Below are 25,623 nucleotides of genomic sequence, written 5' to 3'. Positions count from 1 at the left end.
CTGATAATCCTGATCAATTATGTCACATTCTGCAGCTTATCTCACTGCTTTTACTAGTTGGTGCACGTTCCTGTGTTCCCTGAATTGGGAGGAAAACAAGGATTGCAGAGCCCTGTAGGTCAGAGGGTTGCATGCTCCAGGGGCTGCATCTGAAAACTGCAAGGGAAATGCCCAAAAATTATAAATCTGGGGACACCACTGACTGCTGCAGATCGTCAGTGGATTCACACAATCGAATTTCAGGCAAACCATTCCAGCCCAAGGGTCAAATTATGAATAAATACAAGACAAAACACACCATCTGGTGAGCCTTGCCTGATGTGACTGAATTAGTTTTCCAGGGGGTCTCAAGGCTGGTTAAGTGGCTTCTCCATGTTTCCCATTGCTCCTCACTAAATGGCACATTGAGAGCCCTTCCCTTGCCTCTCCCCATCACTTTTAACCCCTGAGTCACTCAGGGTGGGTGCTGGCTGCTCTGCACTGTGCTCAGGGTTGTGCTGGAGCAAACAGGCTCTGCACCCTGGCAAGAACAGGTGTATTTGACTTTGAGAAAACTCTGTACCTTGCTTCCTTTTCATATTAGGAATTTAAAAAGACAAATTTCAGAAAAGCATCTGGCTTTTTAAAATGCCTTTTTTTTTACTCAGATATCTTAATTTATCTTTATTTATTGATAAAATATAAACATATGCCTTCAACTGAAATGCAGTCTGTATGTAAACAGCATTTCACTTTTTCATCTTTTTTTAAACTTGAGATGAGCCTTACCTAAGATCTAAAAAATTGATACTTTTTTTCTGAAATACTGAAAAGCTGGGTTTGGGAGGCTGCTGGGGGTTTTTTTTCTATAATTTGCTTTTGTTTTTTTAAAGTGTCATAGCTTAGCCTGATCATTCAATGGAATAACATTGGCCTGAGGCTTGAGGTCTGGATGGAAATTCTGTCTGCAGGAGCTGTTACCTGGGCTCCAGGGTAACAGTTACTTTCAGGAGTGCTCCAGTGACAATATTTTAATCCAGCTTTCCTGGACATTCCTGCTGACATTTCTGGGTTTAGTTGGAATAAAGTACTAGAGCTGTAACCAGAGTTAACAATTCTATACTACAATATTTCAGTTAAATTGCAGGTTATTAAATAAAGCAAGCCAATTCCTGATCTTACTTAATGTACATTTCCAGTAATTCAGGATCTGATGTCAACAACAAAAAATGGTTTAGATAGTGCAAAGGAGTAAAATAATCAGATTATATTTCAGGAAATGTATAGTGTTTATTTCAAAGCATTTTAAGGTGGTACAGAGGTAGTAGAAGGCTCTGCAGGGTGGTGCTTTGGGTCAGATGGACAAAAGGGCTGTTCCTGGTGAGGCTTTGGCTCTTGGCTGGGATGGGCTGGGGGATTGCTCCCTTCTTGCTGGCTGTGCAGTTCTCCTGCAGTTCTGTGCCCTGCTTCTTCTTCCTCCTCCTCCTCCTCCTCCTCCTCAGGAACTGGAGTCCCTCTCCTCTGAAATCACCATCTTCTCTGGAATCACTCTCTTGTCTGAAATCACCATCTCCTGCTTGCTCTGAGCCTCCCCAGGCTCTGGGTTCTTGTAGCAGGGACCTCCCAGGGAGAGCACACAGGACAGCACAGCTTGGAATCACATTTTTATAAAATGAATTGCACTCTATACACATCAGGACAGCAGCATCTAAGCAGAAATATTTTGTCATCTGCCACTCCTTTTTTTCATAATTTCTGTTGGTACTGGTTGAACAATTCCACTGTGATCAACAAGGGCTAAAACAGGTATTTATGGGAAAACCCAAGAGCTGCCTTTGTGCCCTGCAAGTCTTTTGCCTCCTTTTCCACCATCTTTTTACCCATTCATGGGGCAGATCTCATATGTTTCACCATTCTGGTTGCTTTTCTGGGCTTTTCCACTTGGGCAGACTGATGTGTTCACAGGGGCCCCCAACGAGGGGAGAGAATGATGCATCTGACTCCATCTTATCAGAAGGCTAATTAATTACTTTATTACAGTATATTATTCTATATTATATTACACTATTTTACATTACATCTAAACTGAATCTGCCAAGCACTCAACCCTGCACAGAACTGCCCAGAGTCTGTGACTGTCACCAACAGTCCTGACACACACACACACACCTGGCCCTGACAGGCCAAGGGAACAAAACCCCATCACTGTGGGTAAACAATCTCCACATTGCATTCTGCTTTGGCACAAACACAGGCACAGCAAATGAGAAGAATTGTTTTTTCCTTTCTCTGAGGTTCAGAGAATGTGAAACCCAGAAATATTCTTGGGAAGAACTGTGCCTTGCTTTTGTCTGTGAAGAGCAATGTGGCGACACCAGACCAGAGCTGGGCCACCTCTGATGTGCTGCTGGTGGCACCAGGGAGGTGAAGGAGCTGAAGAAGGATTCACACAGATTCCATGCAGTCTGTGACACGTGGAGTTTAGTCAAGCTGTGTGATGAATCTAGCTGTGAACAACAGCAATATCTGTGCATAATGCATGTGTACATCCAGAGCTTTAAAGAGGGAGTTCTTAATCATGGGTGGAACTTCAAGGATAGGAGAGCCCCTTTGTCTCCGTGGGCTGTGAACTCACTCACACCCTCCCTCCAAGTGGCCCTGTTTTCCTGGTGATGATGTGTGGAAGGGAGATTTTAGCAGCAGTAGCAGTAGGTTTGAGCTGCCTGAGCTTGCCTTTGCCCATTTTGGTCCCTTTGAGGGCTCTGGCATTGCTGCTGCTGCTGCTGTCTCTGCACTCTCATGTCTGTGCAAACTCCATGCACTGCTGTAGGTCTGTAATTGCACTCAGGGGCAGTTAATGGAGCCTGGTGATTCATGGGGGAAAAAACAATGTCATTTGCCAAAAAACACCCCAGCCAACCCAGAGGTTTCTTTAGCCTGGGTTGTAGTGATGGTGATGTAAGCCTGCAGAGAAATTCCAACAGCTCTAACCAGGGGGTGAATGCAGAGCAGTCAAGAGCAGTGAGAAGGAAAACCCTTGCATTTTGCTGCTGTGGATGAGTTTCTGGTCGGACAAAGCAGCACACACAGGGCATCCCCAAACAGACTGGAGGAGGCCAGGAGCTGACCCATTAAATTAAATTTCTCCTGTTTTACAACGAGATGATCTCAGGAAGCTGTGTCACATGTCCCTGTGCTTCCACAGTGGCTCACCACGAGTTTGTTTTCACATGATGAACTGTGTTGAGCATTCAAATAATATGATTTCTGAATAAAGGTAGAGGCAGGTAAGATGCAGCAGGGTTGTAATATTGTCCAAATGCATTGATGTGGATTTTTACAATCCACACCACCCTTGGCTTCAGAGTAATAGTTCAGCTGGGTTCTTCCTGGGGACACAGGTCCAGCTGGGTCTGCTTCTAAGACCTGAGCCCTGCCATCATTTTGGGAGTGTTATTGCATTGGAAAGCTTATCCTTCAGATTAGTTTACACATCTATGAGTTATTGCCAAGAAAAAAATAGAACATTGTCTTTAAAAGGCTCAGTGAACAAAAAAATACCATCTCAGTGCAAAAGATTTTCCTTAACCATTTGTCCAGTCAATACTGTCTAGCTAGTAAGTCAAAACATGATTTTTCTCAATTCTCTGTTCTAAACAATTTTTTCTTTTTTTTTTTTTTTCCTGAGAAGTGACATCTATTGAGTTTACTGAAAAAGCAGGCCACTCTCAGTTATTTCTTTTTCTAAGCCACACCTTTAGCAGCAGTGTCCTACAGTGTGTTCTCCCAGCAGTTTGCATCAATTTGTTGTTCATTTGAAATGAAACTAAGGTAGGACAAATATATCTAGAGAGCTAGGTCTCCCCCTAGCTCATTCTGTTGCCTCTCTACAATAGAATTTGGGCCTTGTTTTCTACTCAGAAGTGCTGTCCTGAGCTTCAGCACACATTGGTTCACAGTGAAGGGAGAACATCTGGCATTTCCAGGTGTGTGTGTATGATCAAAGTGAAAGATGGAGCAAGATGTTCCTCTGCACATTTCAGCCCAAAGGAGCAGAGCCAGTGGCTCCCTCACTCTCAGAGATGCCAATTTGAGTCTTTAATGAGATCCTCCCTGGTGTGTGTGGGTCTGGAGAGTTTGGTTTGTGAGCACTTGTCCAGCTCAAAGCTGGTCATGCAAAACATCCCTGATGCCCTTTGTTACGAGTGAGTGGTGCACTCAGGGGTTCATGCAACCCTAAAAACCATAACTCTCAAAAATAGGCTGCTATGTAGCTCTGTGGTACTTAAATTGTGTCCAGACAAATGCTGGAGCAAATCTGAAGGAGTCCGGATTCTTGCAGGCAGCACTGGGCTCAGCAAACACTGATGGATTCAGCTCCTCAGCTGGGGTACAGACAGAGAAGTAGAGACCAAAATGCTCTGAAAAAGCAGGCCACTCTCAGTTATTTTGTTTTCTAAGCCACACCTTTAGCAGCAGTGTCCTACAGTGTGTTCTGCCCCAAATTTTCCCCATCAGGGTACCCTGGTGGAGCCCCAGCCTAAGCAGGACTTGAAAATACCTTTGTGGGGTGTTCCCAGAAAGGACTGGCATGTCACATTCACATTCTCTGAAAAATCCCTTCGCCCAGGATTTTTCTCCTGGGAAGCTGAGAAGCCTCAGAGAAAAGGAAAACAATTCTGATCTCATTTGCTTCTCCTGTGTTGTGCTCATGTGGAATGTGTTTGGAGATTGTTCACCCACAGGTGATTGTTCCATTGGATTCTGCTGGGAGTTGTTTTCACTCTTTGGCCAACCAGGGCCAAGCTGTGTCAGGGCTCTGGAGAGAGTCAGGAGTTTTCATTATTATCTTTTTAGTATTCTGTAAGTATCCTTTCTGTATTCTTTAGTATTCTTTAATATAATATAGTATAATGAAGTAATAAATTAGTATAACAAAGTAATAATATAGTATAATAAAGTAATAAATTGGCCTTCTGAGCACATGGAGTCAGCTGCATCATTCCTCCCTGTACCCCCACAAACGCAGAACTGGCAGGAGCTGTTCAGTCACCAGCCAGTGAGAGGGATCTGCTGTTCCTCAGGAGAGCAGGGCTTGCTCAGAGGGAATTGCTGTCTGTGTTCCATGCCTGGGGAGGCCCAGCACAGGTGAGGCTCCCTGGAGCTCTGGAGAGCAGCAGCTGCTGCTGTGCTGTGTCCCAGAGAGTTTGTCCCCAGTGTCCCCAGCTGCTCTGGCAAGAGGACTCCAATTCACACTTTGATTATCAATCTTTTTCAAATCCCATCCCCCGTTCATTGGAATTTGTTTAAATCTGATAAAACATCATTTCTGTCTTAAATGCCCCATGTTTCTGCAATAACCTAATAGTGAATATTTGGAAGCTATCAGCTTTGACTGCTGCATGGAAGAACTTGAGAATGTTAGTTACAAAGGTTCAAATATTAAATTATGAATGAAACAAACCTCTCCATGGTTTATGAAATTGCTGTTGGTTCATGACTTGAATAGTTAAAGTGGTAAATGATACTGCAAGGAACTGAGACTTTTATTCTGGTTGGTGTGTTTTAAAACATAAATATTTATAATAAATTTCATTCCCATTTGCAAAACATTTTCTTTCTGTAAGTCCCCTGTAATATGATTCTTGATTCTGATGGATGTGGTTCCACTCACTGATCTGTTATTTCTTCTGTTTTTCAGTTATACCAGCAGAGTTGTTTCCAATGGACTGAAAGCACAAATTAATAATCCAGAGCTGAAAGTCAGAGGATTGGACCCACTCATCAAAAATTTAATTGATAAACTTCAGCACTTTAATCAAGTAAGTAATTTTTCCAAGATAAAACCACTTTATTATGGAGCTGAAGGTAAAATCTCCAGGTGGAGATTCATATTTATATTCCATCATCATATTGCACCTTGCAGGACTGCAGGCCTGAGGCAGCTGGGGTTTGGTTTGGCTAAAGGCAGCTGAAGATCCCATGGTCCCGGCTGGGCTCTGAGCTCCAGGGAGGCAGAATTCCCTGGAAATTGCTCCCTGGCTGCTGCTGCTGAGCTCCTGCTGCAGTTCCCCTGGAGCCTCCTGGGCTGCAGCTGCCCCTGCTGGGACACTGCCCTCTGCTTGTGCAGCTTCTGCTCCTCTGCGGGGGACTGAGCCCCTTCCTGACACACAGATGGGGCAGCTCAGAGGTGTTCTAAACACTTTTATTCCATTTTCAGTCTGGCGTGAAGCGTGAGACAATACAGATGTTATAATTCACACCATCAGGTCCCAGGACGAGGGAAGAGATGAGGATCTTGTTCCATGTTTCAGAAGGCTGATTTATTATTTTATGATATATATTATATTAAAAGAAAATTACATATTAAAATTACACTAAAGAATAGAAGAAAGGATTTTTATCAGAGGGAAAGAATGGGATAGAAAGGGATGGAATGAAATCTTGTGACTGACCAGAGAGTCCGAGCCAGCTGACTGTGATTGGCCATTAATTAGAAACAACCACATGAGCCCAATCACAGATGCACCTGTTGCATTCCACAGCAGCAGATAGCCATTGTTTACATTTTGTTCCTGAGGCCTCCCAGATTCTCAGGAGGAAAAATCCTAGCAAAAGGATCTTTTTGTCTGTGACACTCTGGGCTTTGCCAGAACTTCCCAGAGCAGTACCTGGGATGTTGATCTGACTTTCTTTTCTGACCTGTGGCACTCGTGGTGCTGCTGCCATCCCCAGAGCTCAGAGTGGTCCCTGAGTAGCTCTGGGAGCTCCAGCTGGAGCCAGCAGCTTTAGCAGGATTGATTTTCATTTAGAGCAGGCATGTTCTGCTGCCAGCCTGCAGGGATGCTCTCAGCAGAGCTGTGGGCACATCAATCTGCTCATCACCTTCCCCCGTTAAAGAGTGTGGGGATGGAAATAGTGGGAAACACCTTGGTGGGTGTGCAGGAGGGAGAATAACCTGCTCAGGTAAAACTGAGGGGTGATGCTCAGTCAGGATCTGGGAGGTTGTAAAGGCTCTGACTGGGAGTCAGGAATTTCTCTACTTGCACCTAAAAAATGCTGCTTACCTCCTTCCCTCTCATCAAGCAAATCTATAAATCCATCATCTAAGCTGTAATTAGTGTTTTTGTTACATCTTGCTGATCTGTAATATTCTCCTGTTCTGAAGGCTGCAGTTTAGGGATGCTTTGAGTTTGATTTAACTCACCATGGGGGATTACAACAACCAGTCCGGTGCAGTGCTTAATATTGCACTGAAATAGGCATTGTGTGGTCAGATTGATGAAAAGGATAATTCATTATTTATCTGTCTTTGCATGTTATAGAGTGTTAATTTACTTTATAAATATTAGATATATCCATCTGTGTAATAGTGCTCTATAAACACTGACAATAGGAAATAGTTAGAAATAGATTAAATCAAAAGTAGTTGTGTATTGGAAATTCTATTTCTTTGTCTGCTGTAGGAAAATAAAAAGCTGCCTGGTCTGAGCTGCATACCAATTTTCTTAAATTATATACATTTTAATACATTTTAAAAACAGTCTCAGAAAGCACTTTTTAGCCAGCAGAGTAAAACCCAGCTCTTGGCTCTAAATTGGAAGTATTGCTTTTTGGTACTTGTACCAGTTTCAGGAGAATATCTTCTTTAAGTAAATGTAACTCCCATCAGATTGAGGTGCTTAGCAAGAATGGATTCCAAGGGTGAAGGATTAAACAGAATACTGATTATTGCCCTAACATGGTTTGTTCTTAAGTACTTAGAATAATATAAAATCCTTTGATCATAATTTTAGTAAGATTTCTTTGGAGATCAAAGCATCAAAGAAGTTGCTAAATATCTGAGGCTTTCACATACAACATCAAACACATGTAGCTGTTTTCTACTTCTTGGATTTTTGTTTCAGTCGTGATATTATTGTACAAATAAAAACTGACACTGAAAAGCCAATTAAATCAGGAGCTTAAAGTGACATCAATAGTGTGTATAGACTGCAGAGTTATACAGAATTCCATTCCTAATTTTATGGACAAATTGAATTTTTTCATAAGAATATATTTTTAATTTTTTTTTTTTTTTGTGATATGTAGGGTGAAATGTAAACACTGCTCAAATAAGATGTGTATGTATCTTTTGAAATATTTGCAGCAGTGTTTGTAGCAGTGGGGAGAGCAAAGCCATGCCCACAATGTGCATCAGAGGTGATTTGGGTGCCTGGGCCCCAGCAATCTCCTACCCCTTCAATAATATTGCTGAGCTACCCAGAGGAAAGCACAGCCTTGGGTAGGAGAAGACTGTGATGAGATTGTTAAAGGAATAACATTTCTGTCTCAAGGAAATGTGCTGGGTCTGTCCCTCAGGGATTTCACTTTCTCTCTGGTTTTGAGAGTGTTTGAAATCAGAATAACCTGCTGTGGATCAGTTTGCTGAGGCTGGGGAGAGCTGTGTTCAAATCAGCATTAATTTTCCTAGAGGGTTTGCCTTAGCTCAGCAGTTCCTGAGGATTTCTGGAGCAAATCTCATCACTGCTGTCTGTGGTGGTTTCTCTTCCTCCTCCTCCTCCCTGGGAGCCTCTGCCAGGCCAGCAGGGCTTGGCCACTGTGACAGGAGTGGCTCTGGCCAGGCAGGAGCAGCCAAAAATTCCCTCATTGGAATCCCACCCTTTGCCCTTCCTTTGTGAGCTCCATGTTAGACCCACAAAAATCCAAAAACTCCATTGACCCTAAATCTCATGGATCTGAACAAAACTCTTGTCCTGCCCCTGTTTTAGTTGGTGCATCCCAGCTCCAGCAAGTTACAAATAATCTGTATGCAAGGCATCTTCCAGTCCTGCTGTCATTTAGGCTGAAATGCCACTTTGGTGGAGATTATAGCAGCTCCTCATTTTTTTTTTTTTTTTTTTTTTTTTCATCAGGGACTTAAATCCTCAGCACATCGTTGTTGTTTTTTGGTTTTTTTCCTAAAATTATTATGCAAATAGCAGGCTATTTTATATCCACTTGGCAAAGCTGGAAGTAAAGTGAAATTTAGAGAATATTATTCAACAATTACTGTTATTTGCATCCCTGACAGATAAGGTGGTTGAAGGGTTTATTGTTAGTGGCTGATTCACATATCAATAGAATTACTGAGCTACAATTTACAGTAACTCCTGGTAATGCAAAAACAGATCAAGTGAAGTCTCAGGTTGATGGGGGAAAAAAATCAGCAGAAATAACATCTTTTCCTCCCTCTTTTTTGTGAGTGGAGCAGGTGTGAACCACAATTGATGTTAAACACAATAATCCCCCATTGCACCTTTTGGAGTGCTGCTTCTTGCCACAGAATCACACTTAAATGTTTCAATGCTTTTCTTCAGCCCAATGCTTTTCATAGTTCAAACTAAACTGGCTCTCAGGCCAAGGTTAAAAATCCTCAAGGATCAATTGCCCTGAGAAGAAATGAGAATGCTGGGAAAAGTGAAAAAGCTGTGACTGTACCCTCAGTAGCAGGGAGGTATCAGCATTCTCAAGGGATTACAATATAAAAAGCATTATACAGGTTTGACTTATTTGGTTTTTGTCAGCCTAAATCTGCTCCTGACAGGTTTTGTGAATCAGTTTTGTGTTTTGTTCTTGTCAGAGATGAATGCTCAGGGCATGGCTGGAGTTCAGGCAGTGCAATAACCCAGTGCAGAAAATGAGAGTGATGTCAAAGCAAATCTTGCTGAATGTGGACCCATGTATTTCATTTTTTTTCTCTCTGCCAAAGTCTCGTGGATCTGCCAGCTGAACTAAGAAATGCATGTAACTTAATTCCTTTCAGACTTCCATGCAGAGGATTCTGTTAGAGCAGAGTTCAAAGCAACAGCACTGAGATGTTTCATTCCAATAACATGAGCCAGCCATAATTTAATCTTGAAAGTGAATTTAGTTGAGTTATACAATAGGGAATAATACAATAAATCATTTAAGTAGTACTTAATTTAAAAGTGTGTATTTTTTTAGACATCTATAAAATTTATTACCTCGTAGAGTTTTTATATGAGATATGAGTGGAGACAAGTTGGTTTGATTTTTAGCCAAAGCTGTAGCTGCCTTGGACTGGGATTCAGGATTTTCTGTTCTTGGTTCCATCCATGGAAGGAAAGGCATCACCTGAGGAAGATTCTGCAGCTGTGCTGCTCCCCTCTGAATTCTCCTCCCTGGGAAGGCATTAACAGCCCTCAGCACCTCGGTCTCCCAGAGCAAACAGCAGGGATAATTGAATTAATACCACATTTATTGGCTGATTAATGAAAGCACCAAGACATGCACATACTAGAGGAAAATAAAGATAGAATTAATTAAACCTGAAACAATTATGTTTAGGATCTTGAGAAGACCAGGAAAGACCACATGAACTGTATTGTTTTGGTTTTTTATTTCCTGCCCTGCTGTATAAAAATTGTTCACCCTTATAGTCAAATAAACTATCATCTCAGATTACTTCAGCAATTATACAAAGTTTGCTTCTCATCCTGTTTTTTCTTTTCAATATGTTTGTCCTTATTGAATTCATGGGCAGTTTTTCTTATCCCCTGCTAAGTCAAACAGGTCTTTGCTTCCAGATATGGGTGCTGAATGTTCAGCTCTGAGATAAGTTATGATCTTTTTCACAATCAATGTGCAATGAAACAATTCATCCCAATGCTTGAAATAATCCAGTTTACTCAAAGATTGAGAATGATCTTCCTCTGTGTGCTCTCTTCTGTATGGTTTTCTATTTCTTAGGAAATACATATACACATATAAATCTATATAGATGTGAAAGCAGAGCAGCTGACAGTGATTTGTCACTGGGCTGCTCCTCTGGAGATGTGGGATCTCCTCATCCAGGGCTGGGCAGCTCCAGGCTGTGGGCAGTGCTTTTCTTCTCTCCAATCCTCCTGGATTTTAAAAAGAAAGGTGGTTTGGAAGCTCTAACCTTGGTTCTGCTGTGGCACTAAAACCCCTGTCAAAGCCAGAGGTTTGTCCATGAATCAGAACAGGAGAGTTCTTTCTAGTCCAGTGCACTGAGAAAACATCACTGAACATTGTTTTATGGGCAGCATGTGTTAAAATTGTAATTTGGTGCTAATTGAGATACCTATCATTCCTAGCTGAAATCAGTGAGCTTCTGCTGGTCTGAGGGCTGCAGGTTATTAGTTTGGTTTTGTTAAACATAGTGACTTGAGATAGAATGAAATAATTTTAATTAGAATTGAGAAATTACCTTTTAGTACTAGAACCAGCATCAGGATTTCAGTAGGAACAGTAATGTAAAATACTGGCTCCACTAAAGTAGAATTTAGCATTTTAAAACAAGACAAATCTAAACCTCAGTGTAAATCCAGCATATCTTATTATATGCCAGCAAATATATAATGCTAAAATGGCCCTTTTATTATTCATGTGTTGTGTCTCAGAGTGTGCTGTGCTATTTGTCTTGCAAGCCTTCTCAGAAATTATTTGCCCAGATGGACCATTGCATGTGTTTTGTTTTGCTCATTGTGGGAAATTAGTCTTAATAAATCCAGATCCCATCTTGAATCTCAGAAGTGACTCGAGCCAAGTGGGGGAGAGGAGGGCAGAGCTACTGTTCCCATCCAGAGCTGAGCCAAAGCATTTCACACACACAAAAACATTGCTGGGAGAGTCTTACTGTGAGAAAATAAATATGGGGTCTGTCCCTGGGGTGGGTGCCCAGTTCTTGTGGCTGCTGAGGGAAACCTGAGGGCTGGGAAGGGTTTGGGATGCTCTGTGGAATTGCTGAGGGGAGGATGGAGCAGGGCAGGGTGGGAGCTCCAGGGCTGAGTGAGCGCCAAGGGCAGGAGCTGTCACTGCATTCCCTTGCTGGGGTCACACAGGGGAGGGGCACTCATGGAGCTGGCCTGTTTGTTTGGATGGGAATTCATTTTTTATGGACAGAAAGTCAGCAGTCATCGTTGAATTAATTAGCTGAAATTACAAATTCATGATTATTTTCTTCTTTTACCCATATTTTTCTGATCACTCCAGTAATTCTGAGTTACATGCATTGGTTAAGTAATTACCATTAGAAGTGAGATCATGGTATTTACTTCTGATCTAATTCCTCAGCTACAATGATGTGCTTATTTTTGGAGGTGGTAAGTTTAGCATAATAGGAAAAGAAAGCAGAGCTTTATGGGTTGATCATTGTTTTCTTTAGGGTAGAGTAAAGGTCTTTAAACAATTGATTGATCATTGTCCAAAAGCAGAGCAAGGTAATTTTCCTCTCTCTCTGCTCTGCTCTGAAGGAAGCAGGCAGGCACAAAAAGCAGGGCCGGGGAGAAGGACCAAGGCCATCAAACCCAAACTTGTTCTGTGAGCCCAGGGGGCTGCACTGCTGGTGCTGAGTGGGTTCATCTGCTGAAGGATTCAGCCCCTTCCTGTGGGAAAATGTCCTGGTTTGATGCTGGCACAATGCCAGTGTCCCTATATATAAAATACATTCTCCCCTGTGGCTGCTGTGAGATGTGACCAGAAATGGAGCAAAGCAGGCTCAAGCTTAGTAATAAAGGAAAGAGCTTTATTCACTTATAATATGAAAAAAAGGAACATACAGAATGAAAACCCTCCAGAAACATTCCCCCTCCTCTCCCCCAATTTCCACCACCACACAAAACAGAACCTTAGATTCTCAGTCCAGTTATGATATCAGATTTGATCCAGGACTCCTGAACAACTGACCAGTGTGATCAAGCAGAAGCCATTTATTGTTTACATTACACACATATTTATAGATTCTGCAAACTACCAAGTACACACTTCTTTATTGGTTCCTTTGTCTTGTTCCCTCATTTTCTGCCTGCATTTCTTAGAGTATGTGAGTGGTTACAATCCAGGTGTTTCACAGTCCTCTCCTGCAGTCTTGGTATTCAGTTTCTCAGCCTCTTCTTTCTTAATTATTAATTATTTTTAGGGTAATTAAGTATTAAATTAATTACATATTAATTTATCACAATTAATATGCTCCAATATCCTTGATGAAATCCTGAGGCTTTGGTACCAGACTCAGCAGCAGTGCTGGTGCAACTGTGGCCTAACCCTGCAAAGACATTGCGACACTTTCCAGCTACAGCAAGCCACGTGGCTCCAGCAGTAATTTGGGTTGTGTTGCAGCACAGCTTGATGAACGAGAGCGGGGCTGGAGGCCAGCTCAGGTGTCCCTGTGAGCCTGGTTTGGCTGCCCAGTGCCAGCCCCAGGAGCTCCCTGCACCAGCTGGGGAGCAGGGCCTGGACAGCACCTGCAGCCCTCAGATCTGGGTCACTGAGCTGTGACAGCTTCGTGTGAGATGGTTCTCACCTGCCTGCCCAGGAAAGCGCCCTCTGAGTCTGTGTGCTCAGTGCAGGGTGAGGGGAGTTAAACCTGTGAGTGTTTGGTGCCGTGTGAGCAGTGATGTCCTGCTTGGAGAGCAGAGGAGCTGATGGTGCCTGTGAGGTGAGGTTGTGCAAACTCCCCAGTGTGGTGTCTGAAGGAGAGAACAGGGCCATGAGCAAGGCAGAGGAGTTCTTGCTCTACCCTGCCCTTCTGTCAGTGTCTATTGCCTTACACACTGGAATTTAGAGAGCAAGGCTGGATGCTGGAGAGAGGCCATGCCAGCAAGAGCTTTTCTACTTTGAGAAACATTCACAAGTAATTAGTGAACAGGAGGACTAAAGGAAACAATCCTTTCGTTTCAGGCAGAACCACTGCTGTGAAACAGCATTTTTTTGTCACTTCAAAGAAATTCAGTCTTAAAACAAGCCTGCTTTGCTTCTGACACTCTTGCACTGTTTGGTGTTGTGCATAGTACTTGTAAAGGTTTGGGTGTCTTACATCTCACCAAACCCAGGCCTGATGCTAGCTTATGAGACTCATTTTCCTCATCTCTTCACAAGCTCCTCTGCCAAGTTGGAATCAAAAAAAGCCAGATGTGTGTAGGATCAACCTCATTAGTAAAATCAAAAAGCACCAGTCAGACAGGGTCACTGCTGCTGCTGCTCTTTCACCCAAAGCAGGATGCAGCTTTGAAATGCCCAGAGACCTCCTGGAGCTTCTCTGCAGCCTGTTCCCCAAAGCTGAAAGGGCATCTCAGAGCTGTGGGTGCTGAGCAGGGCTGGGCTGGGCTCCCCAGGTGCAGGGAGTGCCCTCTGCCCCATGACAGAGCTGGGAGCTGTGAGGGTCCCAGTTATGATGGTCCCAGCTGTGGGTTTCTCTGGCTGTGCACTGCAGGCACTCCAGACTGCAGTTCCATGTTCACACTCAGGTGTTTATTTTTTATCAGTAAAACAGCCTCACTGCTGTGAGTTCAGCAGCTTTTCAGTAGAAGGCACAAAATGGCCAACAAGCTCTTGGTACAAGGTCTCCTAAGACTAAACTATCCGGTTAAGAGCTGACACCTGAAATATTTTCCCTTTTAACCCAATAACTGATCCCACAGAGCCCACAGTGCAGACTGTTCTGCCCAATTACAAAATGCCACCCAAACCCATGGAGAAGGAGGAAGAAGAAGCTGAAGAAGAAACCCAGGACAGCACCCTGTGCCCTCCATCTTGCTGCCATCCACAACACACTAAAAACCCCAAACCCTCAATTTCTCACCCAGTGACACACCTGCACTGCTCTCTGTAATCTATTTCACACTTTTGTGGGTTCCAGTCTGTCTTGAAGTGTGGGAAACTTTCTCCATGGATGAGGGTCAGAGTCAGAGCTGCCCTGGGGGTCAGGGCACCCCAGAGCAGACACAGGAATATTCCCTGTGTGCCCTGGGTTTCCACAGGATCCTTTTGCCATCCTGACCCTGACCTCTCCTCAAGTGCAGCAGCTTCTCCAGGGAAACCCTTCTCCCTCAGCAGCATCAGCTCTGTGTGGCTCCCAGCCTGGTTTCTCCTCACAGAGCTCAGTGCTGCACATTGATCCCACTGCTCAGAATTCCCACCATTCCCATCAGACACCAGAGGCTGAGTTCCCTGCCAGCCTTACCTGCCTGCCACGAGTGAGCACGTAGTGAGCACAGGAGGGAGTGTTGTAGTCTTTTATTAGTAAGGTACAAAATGGCTAATTGTCTCTTGTTAAAAGGTTTTTAAAGTTAAGCTATCTAATTAAGAAATGACACTTAAATTATTTTCACTTTTAACCTAATAGCTAATCACTTGACGTCCACAATGGGGACTTTTCTGTCTACTTATCAGAAATTACCTAAACCTATGAAGAAGAAGGAAGAAGAAGGTAAAGAAGAACTACCTAGAACTTGACTCTAGAACTAGCACTCTAAAACCTCTATCTTGTCTTCTAAAACTCCAAACTCTAAGTTTCTACTCTGTGATATTACACACTTCTAATTAAACTACACACCTGTAATCTCAGTGTTATCAGTCAATTTTGGAATCTTTTCTACAGCTCCAGGTCAAATGGAGTGCTCTCCTGGGGGTCAGAGTGTGTCAGTACAGAAAAATCTAAAATTCTCAGCATCCAGAACTCCAACACATGGGGTGTGAGAGAGCCATCTCATAGGGAATATCACTTCTGTTTATAACTGTTTGTTTCTTACTTTTTGTCTCCTTGCTTTTGTGTCAATTCTTGGAGATTTACTAAGAACGGGAGTGAAAAGGTTTAGTAGGAATTTTACAAAACCTACCACACTCTGATTTTCACCATCTGTGACTTTTAGGAGCATATAGATTAGTCTTTACCCTTCTTTTTTACTGGCCTTTCTTCCCATATTGAAATGTTTTGTTGCTGAAAATGAGCCTCATTTGAGTCAATTTTACAACAATTGAGTTAGTTGCATTACTTAAAGGCACGACAAACTGAGTGTATCACTGATTTCATTGCACTCCAGACAGTCTGTGCAGTTTGCTCCTAACTCACTTCAGCCCTGTGCAGGTACAAGGGCTGAGGAGGAGAACCTGGCAAGGAATGGCTTTGGTCCTAGGAGACTTAGGCACAGTTTTCCATGAACATTGCTGTTGGTTCTTGGCTTCTTTTCTCTGCTGCTGTCTAGGTTGGGATTGAAGGCACTGGAGATGATATTTTGTGTTCAGACTCAAATGTTTATTATTTCTTATCTATGTTGCAGTCTTACAAGTCCTGAGTTCTACAGCATTCTACTAACAAGCTACAAAATGGCTGTCACTGTCTTTCTCTACAATGTCTTTTAAGGGTAAACTGTCCAATTAAGAAATTACACCTAAATTAGTTTCACTTTTAACCCAATAAGCAACCACCCTTGCCTGCAGTGTGGACTTTTTATCTAATTACACAAAACCACCCAAAACCATGGAGAAGAAGGTGGAGAACAAGGAGCAGCCTCCATCCTAAAGGCTCCATCTTGCTTTATATAGATTACTGTATTCTAAACCCTTAAACTCTTGTGACAGTGCTCACAGGGCTCTGAAGATGAGGGAAGAGATGAGGATCAGACTCCATGTTTCAGAAGGCTCATTTATTATTTTATTATTTATATTACATTAAAACTATACTAAAAGAATAGAAGAAAGGATTTCATCAGAAGCTGGCTAAGAATAGAAAAAGAAGGAAGGAATAACAAAGGTTTGTGTCTGGGACAGAGAGTCTGAGCCAACTGACTGTGACTGGCCATTAATTAGAAACAACCACATGAGACCAATCACAGATGCACCTGTTGCATTCCACAGCAGCAGATAACCATTGTTTACATTTTGTTCCTGAGGCCTCCCAGCTTCTCAGGAGGAAAAATCCTAAGGAAAGGATTTTTCATAAAATGTGTCTGTGACAGATTTTAAGTTTTCCACCCTGTGATATCACACACTTCTATTCAAACTCCACACCCACAATCCCAGTTCTGCCATTCCATTTTAGAAGCTTCTCCATAGCCTCAGGTCAATGCAGTGTTCTCCTGCCTGGCAGCACAGAAAGTCTGAAATTCTCAGCAGCCAGGGTTCCAGCACATTGTTCTATGTGGATAGGTAGGAACGTTAAAAACCAGACCTTCCTCAGCCTCTGTACAAGGCCAGGTCCAGCATTGTGTCTGTGGCTCACGTGGGGATGCTTAAATGACAAAATGCAGAGACCCCCACAGAGCACTGATGGGAATGGCTGGCATGTAATAGTCAGCTGAGATTAAAGGCTTTTTTTTTTTTCCAAGTGCATTAGCAATAAAACTATTTTTAGAGGCATATATTTTAATTCTGAGTCTTCTAGCATCTTGTACCAGCATTCAGTAAAGTTACTACAGAGTAAGTAGTAGATAATTTGAGACTGGAAGGGACAGTCTGGAGACAATCCAGCCTTCTGTTGAAAGCAGGGCTTTAGATTAGGTTATCCAGGGCCCTGTAAAACCAGGTCCTGCATCATTCCAGAGGGAGAGATTCCATCTCTTCCCTGGTGCCCCTCTGCTTTGTGTTTGCTTGCTTGCTTATCTCTATGAAAATAAGTATACTACTCCTAAGTGCCTCACTCCTTCCTGTTTATTGTGTTCTCAGGGTCCAACTTGAATTCAAGGACAATAAGTCTTGGGCAAAGAATAGGCACTTTATACCTTTATACACTGAAATATGTTCTAATGTACAAAGCAGGAGTATTTATGTGGCTCAGTAGTGAGACACCTGGAAGTTCCTGCTTCCTACAGGAAAACATCCAAAGGAAATGACAGCCAAGGCAGACAGAGTGTCTCCATCTCTTGTGTGAGGCTGGTTCCTGGTGGGACCTGGACTCCCAGCAGGCAGGTGGACATAAATAAATGGAGAACACTGATGAAGCAGCAGCCACCTCATTTCCAGAGCACAGGATTTGCATACCCTGGTGGGCTGGAGGAAAATTTGCTGAGCACATGGTGCTGGGAAAGCCTGGGGTGTTACAGGAGGAGCCATTTGCTCATTATTTTGAATAGCAATGAGGTGTGCGCCACAGCTCTGGTGGCTTTGCAGACAGCTCTGCCTCCTGAACACAGATGGGACTTTTACCTTTAATTGTGATTTCATGGTGGAAAATGCTGCTAAAGATTGGAGCTCTGTAGTCCTGCAAATGCCCAGGCCCTCAGTTTCTATGCCCTAACCACCCCAGGCTTTGGCTGGCTGCAGTGTCTTGCATTGCAAATATGATTTATTTACTATGCACTGTTCAGTGACACCTCCAATCTACCCTGCTTCCTGGGACTGTATGCATTTTAAATGAGATAATACATTTATTTCACTTGCCTTTTTGCTGCATCTGAAATGAGCCTGTGCCTCAGTACAGTTATGTGGGAGTGGCTCTGCTTGGAGCTGAGTATTCCCAGCCCCAGATGTCATGGATGAACTTTTCATTATGCAGAACAGGGGCCCAGGAGAGCATTCTGAGTCCCTTCAGAACTGGGGGGCTGTGGTGGTTGTGAGGGATGAGGTGAGAGATGAGAATCTGACTCCAAGTTCCCAGAAGGCTGATTATTATATTATATTATATTATATTATATTATATTATATTATATTATATTATATTATATTATATTATATTATATTATATTATATTATATATCATATTATATTCTGCTATACTAAAACTACACTAAAGAAAAAGGAGACATCAGAAGGCTTAACAAGGATGAATAATAAAAACTCCTGATTGACTCAGAGAGTATGACACAGCTGGCTGTGATTGGCCCTTAATTAAAAACAATTCACATGGAACCAATCAGATATTCACCTGTTGGTAATCAATGTCCAAGCCACATTTCAAAGCAGCAAACACAGGAGCAGCAATCAGATAATTATTGTTTTCATTCCTCTCTGAGGTGTCTCAGCTTCCCAGGAGAAAATCCTGGGCAAAGAGGATTTTTTCAGAAAATACCATGGTGACAGGGAGCCTTGGTGCTGCCTTTACAGCCAAGTGAGGAATGAGGGGCAGTGATTCATGTGCAGGAATTGCACAGCTCCATCACAGCTCCCCAGACTGCCTTGGGGCTGTGCAGAGCCCAGGCATCCCTCTGGAGGAGAGAATCAACCTTTGGGCATCCTTTATCAGCTGCATCTCAGCCAGGTGCTTCCCCCAGCCCCAAGGTTTGGGGTGAGTGCTCAGGGAGCCTCCCAGCAGCGCAGGAGGTGCCTGCAGTGGTGCAGTGCAGCTCTCTGCCTCTCAGCAGTGGTGCAGGGCAGCAGTGCAGCTCTCTGCCTCTCTCAGCAGCTCAGAGCTCTCAGGAAGTTCACCCAGCAGCCTTGGGAGTGTTTGCAGAAGGTGACATTGGGGCAGGAGAGCAAACAAGACCCAGCATGTGTAACGTGCTCAAGCCCAGAATCAATCTTTACCTGTGTCCATGACTTGGAAGCTGTAAATAATTCCACTGGCTGCTCACTCTGTGTGGAATTGCAGCTATGCATGCTCAGAAACAAGTGAGATGCAAGGCCTGTGAGCCTTCTGAAGTTGAGCTCTTGGTGTATTTGTTGCCTTCTTTGAGAGGATAAATCAAAACCCTGAGGCTTTTACCCCATGACCCTTCTCTGTTACCAACAAAGGGAATTAGGGAGGGTTCTCTGGTGAGGCTCACAGGAACCTCTGCTCTGTCGCAGACATCTTTTATGCAAAATCCTTTCCTCAGGATTTTTCCTCCTGAGAAGCTGGGAGGCCTCAGGAACAAAATGTAAACAAGGATTATCTGCTGCTGTGGAATGCAACAGGTGCATCTGTGATTGGTCTCATGTGGTTGTTTCTAATTAATGGCCAATCACAGTCAGCTGGCTCAGCTCTCTGTCCCAGCCACAAGCCTTTGTTATCATTCCTTCTTTTTCTATTCTTAGCTAGCCTTCTGATGAAATCCCTTCTTCTGTTCTTTTAGTATAGTTTTAATGTAATATATATAATAAAATAATAAATCAAGCCTTCTGAAACATGGAGTCAGATCCTCATCTCTTCCCTTATCCAAGAACCCCTGTGAACACCGTCACACAGCTCCTTTACCCCCCCAGTTCTCTCTGATGTGCTCCTGCCCAGGTGTCTGAGTGTGTCAGGCTCACAGGAGTGTGCAAACCCCAGCACACACACACACACACCCCCAAGAGGGACAGGTAACAGGATTGAATTGTTTAGAAGCAGCCACAATGTGTCCTCAGTCTTACACAGTTCAGGCACATCTGAAGATGAATTTAGGTTGGCCTCTACATGATTTTAACGTGTGTAACTAAAAGAAAAATACCCTCATGCACACAATCTGTTGTTTCCAACATTTAGGAAAGGTTTCCAGCTCTAATTTATTAATAATTCTGATAGGGAAGATTATTCTTCTATGTGATGAGGACTTTTTCACAGTTGTAAAAGTATGTCTAATAACTAATTGAAGTGGATTCAAGTGATAGTCAAATTTAAACAGAGCTTTTAATAGCCAGAAGCAAATGAGCAGAATGCAGCCTGCTGATAAGGAGGCAGGGAGTGTTTTGAATGCTGCCATATGTCCAGATCCAAGTGATCAGCCTTGCAAACAGAATCAGAAAGTGCTCAGCATCCTTTCAGAGCTATGTCTTGTTTGCTTTCAGGACCTATAAGAGGAGGCTCTCAGAGCAGTTTTTCAAAGTGACATGTTCATGGGAGTGAACTGGAGACAAACAATCTCCTTATTGGGGAGCATAATGAAATATGGCTCGTGCTTGGCTGCAGGAGAATGAGGCTGAGCCATATTTGATGTGGCATCTGAAATAAGAGAATCTAATAATGTCAAATGGGTTTCAGAAGGGTAAATGGAAAGCTTGAGGTTTGTCTTAGGCCTTATAATTGGGGCTGGATGAAGTCATAGAGGGGCTGTGGTGAGCTGCAGGCACTCTGACCCCCCTGATGAAGCTGACCATTCGTGCCAGCCCCTCAAATAAAGGTTTAATGTTAAGGAGCTGTGTTGCATGAAGTTCTGGTCTCAAGGGTAATTCTGAGTCATGCAGCACCATACAAGAGTTCCAAGTGAGGTGTATAAAATTAATCACTTTGAGTATTAAAGTTCAATTTTGGACTTCAGTTAGAGTGTTTATGAACCATATGAAACAATATTATACTTGCTGATTATAAAGATTATTTTAGTTATTGGTTAGAATATTTTTGAGGGTTTTTTTGTCTAGCTTTGCTAATCACTTCCAAGCACTTGGGAGACTACAAATTGCACACCAGTAACCAGCCATATAGAATACTTTCTGTGTTGGTAAGATGATATATTAACTAATAATCCAAACAAAATATAATAAATTGCTACTTAATTCTGAGATGGTCAAGCAGAACTAAATAGATTCCATTACTTTGAAAATGTGAATAATTTGTTTTGGAAATAAGAAGTTTCTCTTTAGCTTCGAAGTGTAATGGTAAAAGCCAGAAAGTCATGAGTGCACACTCAGGAAATGGGATTAGCTGGTCATAAACTATCCCAGGCCAGTGGGCAAAGAAACAAACACTTTGCAAATTCAAAGGTAGCAACAGTAAGAAAAGAAAACTACTGAAGTGAATGAAGGAGAAATTATGGCATATAAAAGTCAATCAGAAGAGCTAAATGGTGCAGTGTAAAACCTGTGACAGGTAGGGCCCAGGAAAATAAGCAAGTGCTTTTTTTAATAAGGAGGCAAAAAGTGGCTCTGAGCAACATTTGAGTTCCAGGAAAGGCTCTGGCATTGCTGTGCTGTGTTCCTTTGGGCAGCCCAAGCTGTCCTGCCTGTCTGGTCCTCCTTTGGAGGTGATGGAGCCTAAACACGTTTCCTCACCATGCTCAGCTCTGCAGGTTTCTCTCCTGCCCTTTCCTCCTGTTTCAGGGGTTTGGGCTGCACTGACAGACATATGGCAGCTTGATTCCTGGGCAAGATTCATGGAAGGAGTGCCTGAGTGATGCTCTCTGAGCATGAGGGGATGCAGGGCACTGTGTTCAGCCTGGGAACTGTGCACAGCACCAGCTGGGACTGGCCTGCTGCTGCTGCTCTGATTTACTGAGAGCAGCTTTGTGTGTGGATGCTTTTTTTTATCAGTTCAGGCAGGGGAAAATGTGAATGTCTGTAATCTGGGGTGAGCTAAAATAGTTCCACATGAGCTGTCAGGCTGGAGTTAAAGTGGTGAAAAGGAGCTAAGTGTGTGCAGTTGCTGTGCTGCCTGCTGTTAGGCTCTGGCAGGTTCACAGAGTTCATATGATCAATACATTTGTTCTTCTGCCTGGTACACACAGGAACAACAAGATCATTTGCTAGAACCTCAAATCCAAGGAAATTTTGGTCTGTGGAGAAAACCCGATGAGATTAGTTGCATCCCAGGGCAGATTTCAGCAATATTTTTTATAGGGGATTAGAAAGTGTCTGAAAAGAGCAAGTCTGGCCTGATCCCCATTATTATTGTGGGCCTGGGTGTCAGAGGATATAACATCCTCTTACTCCAGGGGATGTGACATCCTCTTACTCCAGGGTGGAGTAAAAATGGCTGTGGACAGACTAGAGAGGATAAGGGAAGGCACTGGCTCTCTCCTACTCTCATTTTTCCCTCTCCCTTGTCATCCCTGCTGCAAATGCAATGTTTAATTTTGCCTGTGCTAAGTGGGTGACAGGAGCAGGGTGGAGCAGAAGCCCCAGTGTGTGAAGCAGCCCATCTGCCTGTGCCTGTGGGGGAGCCTTGCACTTGGATTTGCTTCTCCTGGGAGGACTCAGGTGGGTGGAGGATGCAGTGTGGGGATGTGGCAATTCACTGCAAACCCCAGAATCCAGGTCAGTCTCAGCATCCCTCTGTTCTGGTTGGATCAACCACTCACAGTGGTCAATAATGCGAATTTAGCAAAGCTGGAAGCTTGGTGTCTGTCAGAGGGAAGAGCAGGAAGAGGGAGATTCAGCAAATTCACAGTTAGTCCCTGGTTTGTGCCTTGGGTGTGGGTTAAACCCTTGACAAGCACAGCTACAAGCACAGAACTGTTCCATTGCTGCAGTTAAACCAGCCAAGTTTCTCCCACCATTTTGGAAGCCCCATAAGAGAAGTGGGAGAAGGCAGGGTTAGTCTGGCTCCTGCAGAAAAAAAAGGATTTCTTTAAGAACACAAAATCCTGAAAATTCAACATGCTGTATTTTAATTTTCCAGCCTAGGACTAAACAGAAAATTGCAGCATGAGTCCTGACATGAAGGACTGAGGAAGAATTTTATCTTTTTCCTCAGAGTCCCTCCCTCACCCCAAAGTGCTCATTAGCACCTGCAAGTCCTCAGTGCTTGGTGGCAGCTCAGTCTGTGGTGTGAGGATGCTGTTCCTCACTGTGGCTGTGTACAGAGTCTGGGGTGAGACAGAAATCAGATGAAATATCTCCAGCAGCTTGAGCAGGCTGCCATCATATCTGAACCTTGGTGGCTTTCAGAGAGCTGTCACTGTGATCTGCTGGGTTGGCATCTATGCGTGTGTGGGTAGGTATGGAAATAGTTGTGAGCCTCACAGACTGAAAGCAGCAGAATCAAAAGCTGCTGGCTCAGCTGGACGCTCACATGCCACTGCAAGCCTTGGCAGTGGGTGGTTACCTGTGCCTGCCACAATGACAGGAGATTCTTCTCCCTCTGTCTCTGAAAGAAGACAAGAGGCTGGTTGTCCACAAAATGCCTTTTTCTGCCATCTGCTGTGCTCATTGAGGGATCCTCCAGGCCCACTGCAGTTCCATGGTTGGTGTTTGGTCCTTAAAAAGCTTCTTATCCCTCTCACCCTGCTCTCAACTCACCTTCATGTGTGGTTTACTGGGGCCTTGGAGGGGCTACCTGGAACAGAGGTTAAGAGAATTAAGAGAATTAGTTAATTAAGAGAATCTGGACAAGATAAAGAGAATAAAGTGGGGATTTATTGAAGGCCTCAAACAGGTTCACCTTGGGCAGTCACAGCTCCCAGAGGCTACATCCAAGCTGGACAATGGGCACCAGTTTTTCAGACAATTATAAGTTTGGTCCATTCACATATCAGGGATAATTCTCCAATTACAGCTTCAGCTGATGAAGTCATTTAACCCTCAGTTTGCTCCCCTGATTCACTTTTGTTTGTACATTTTGGGTCCTGAGGCTGTGGGGTGTCCTTGGTTCCCAGGCCCAGAGGGATTGTTTTGTCTGACCAAAATGTGAGCTCTGTATGGAGTTTGGAGTGATGCACTGATCAGTACGGGATCTGAAAAATATAAAAGCTGAAACCCTAAGGCATCGTTCAATAACTATGATTTCAAATTCTAGCCAAGGCAGCATCCTCTCTTCAGGGTTTCTAAGCTCCCTGAGTGTTTAGGCTGGGTGCCACTTTTTGTGGCATTGCTCTAACGTGAGACAAAAGTCTCAGCAGCATCTGATGGTGCTGGTCAGGTTCATTTGCAGGGTATAGGAGCTCCTGACTAAGGCAGAGGTCAGAAATGCCTTTCCATGTTTGTATCAAAACAGAATTAAAATGTGACTTCCCAAATCTAAATGTAGAACTGCATCTGCAGGGGACACAGGGCTGTGGCAGACAGGTTCTGGCCCAAAGCTGCCCTTTGTGCAGGGACTAGAGAGGGCCAATCCCTCCAGCCCCTCTGGAGCAGCAGCTGAGCTCTGGGTGTTTCTTTGTGAATATTCTAGAATTGATACACCAAGTGCCCTGCACATCCCAGTGGAAAAACCCAGTATAACCAATCTTATGGCTTTCCAATACAATTCAGTGGAAATTTTCAATCTGCAAGCAAGAATTTATGTTGTTGAGTATTTTGGGATGCCAAGTTTCTGTAACTTTACACTTTACCCTTGCCAAGCATGACCTTTACAAGGGTGCCGATCTGAAAAGGATTTTCTGTCCTTGAGATCTATCTTTTTCAGGTCTTTGGGGAGGTTTTTAGACACACTTATTGTTCTGGATTCTTTTAATTAAAAATGTGTTGAGGGCTGCCTATTAATTCCTTGCTATTCTCTGTTGGCCTGCCCTATCCGATATTCATTGTGCGGTGAGATTGTACCATTTAAATTTGGATCTCTGCAGCATCCCTGGAGCTGGTTCCTCTCCAAAAATGAGAATTATGTGGCTAATTTTGTGTGGTATCTTTAAATACAGGCATCTTGCAGCTCATTATTTTCCTTGAAGATAAAGGTTCCCTTCCATCTCTGCTCAGATTGTGAGGGTATAACTGCAGGCAAACCAGTGCTTTTCAAAGGCTTGGGTGCTTGGGTTGTTTTGTTGGGTTTTTCCCCCTCACCATTGCAGAAAATGGCAAATTGTTGTTGCTGTTAGAAAGCAGATAATCTTCTCCTATAGCTGCAGGTTCTTTGTGTTCTTTTAATAAAAATTGAAAAAGCTGGGAAGAGGGGAAATGGCTACAGCAGAAATAACAGGGAAAGTTCACTGGTCCAAATGCTGCTCCCGTGGCATTTCCACGTGTCAGAAGCTCCAGTGTTTCTTCTGGGAACCAGGGCAGAGGCTTGAGAAAGGTTTGCAGCAGATGCCCAGACTGGAGCAGAGCTTTGGGGAGTTTCCCTTCCCTCCTTGCCTGGTGAGCAGTGGGGGAAGCCTGGCAAGTGCAGGGATTGGGGTTTGTCCCCTCTGTGGGGCTGGCACAGGGACAGGGAGGGAGCACCTTGGTGCCCCTGCTCATCCTCCCAGAAACTCTTGAACCTGTCAGCCATTTCAACCACTGTTCTAGCCTCAAAAAAAAAAAAAAAAATAAAGTGAGACTGTAGAAGTTGAATAGGTGTTTGGAGAGAGAGATCCTGCT

At 43.5% G+C, this 25,623-nt stretch overlaps 1 protein-coding gene across 2 annotated transcripts in view; it reads left to right on the top strand.

The window, feature by feature from the left end:
• LOC131562438 (glypican-5-like) overlaps positions 1–25,623 on the top strand; it is a 369,647-nt gene that overhangs the window by 203,101 nt on the left and 140,923 nt on the right. For both annotated transcript variants that reach the window (XM_058812169.1, XM_058812167.1), the window contains one exon: positions 5,681–5,801. In XM_058812169.1, coding sequence (XP_058668152.1) covers positions 5,681–5,801 — 121 coding nt within the window. The remainder of the gene's footprint in view (positions 1–5,680; positions 5,802–25,623) is intronic.

The sequence above is a fragment of the Ammospiza caudacuta genome, chromosome 11 (genome assembly GCF_027887145.1).
Source record: "Ammospiza caudacuta isolate bAmmCau1 chromosome 11, bAmmCau1.pri, whole genome shotgun sequence".
Lineage (NCBI taxonomy): Eukaryota > Metazoa > Chordata > Aves > Passeriformes > Passerellidae > Ammospiza > Ammospiza caudacuta.
Note: the sequence above shows the minus strand (reverse complement) of the source record. Positions and strands in the feature narration are given on the sequence as shown.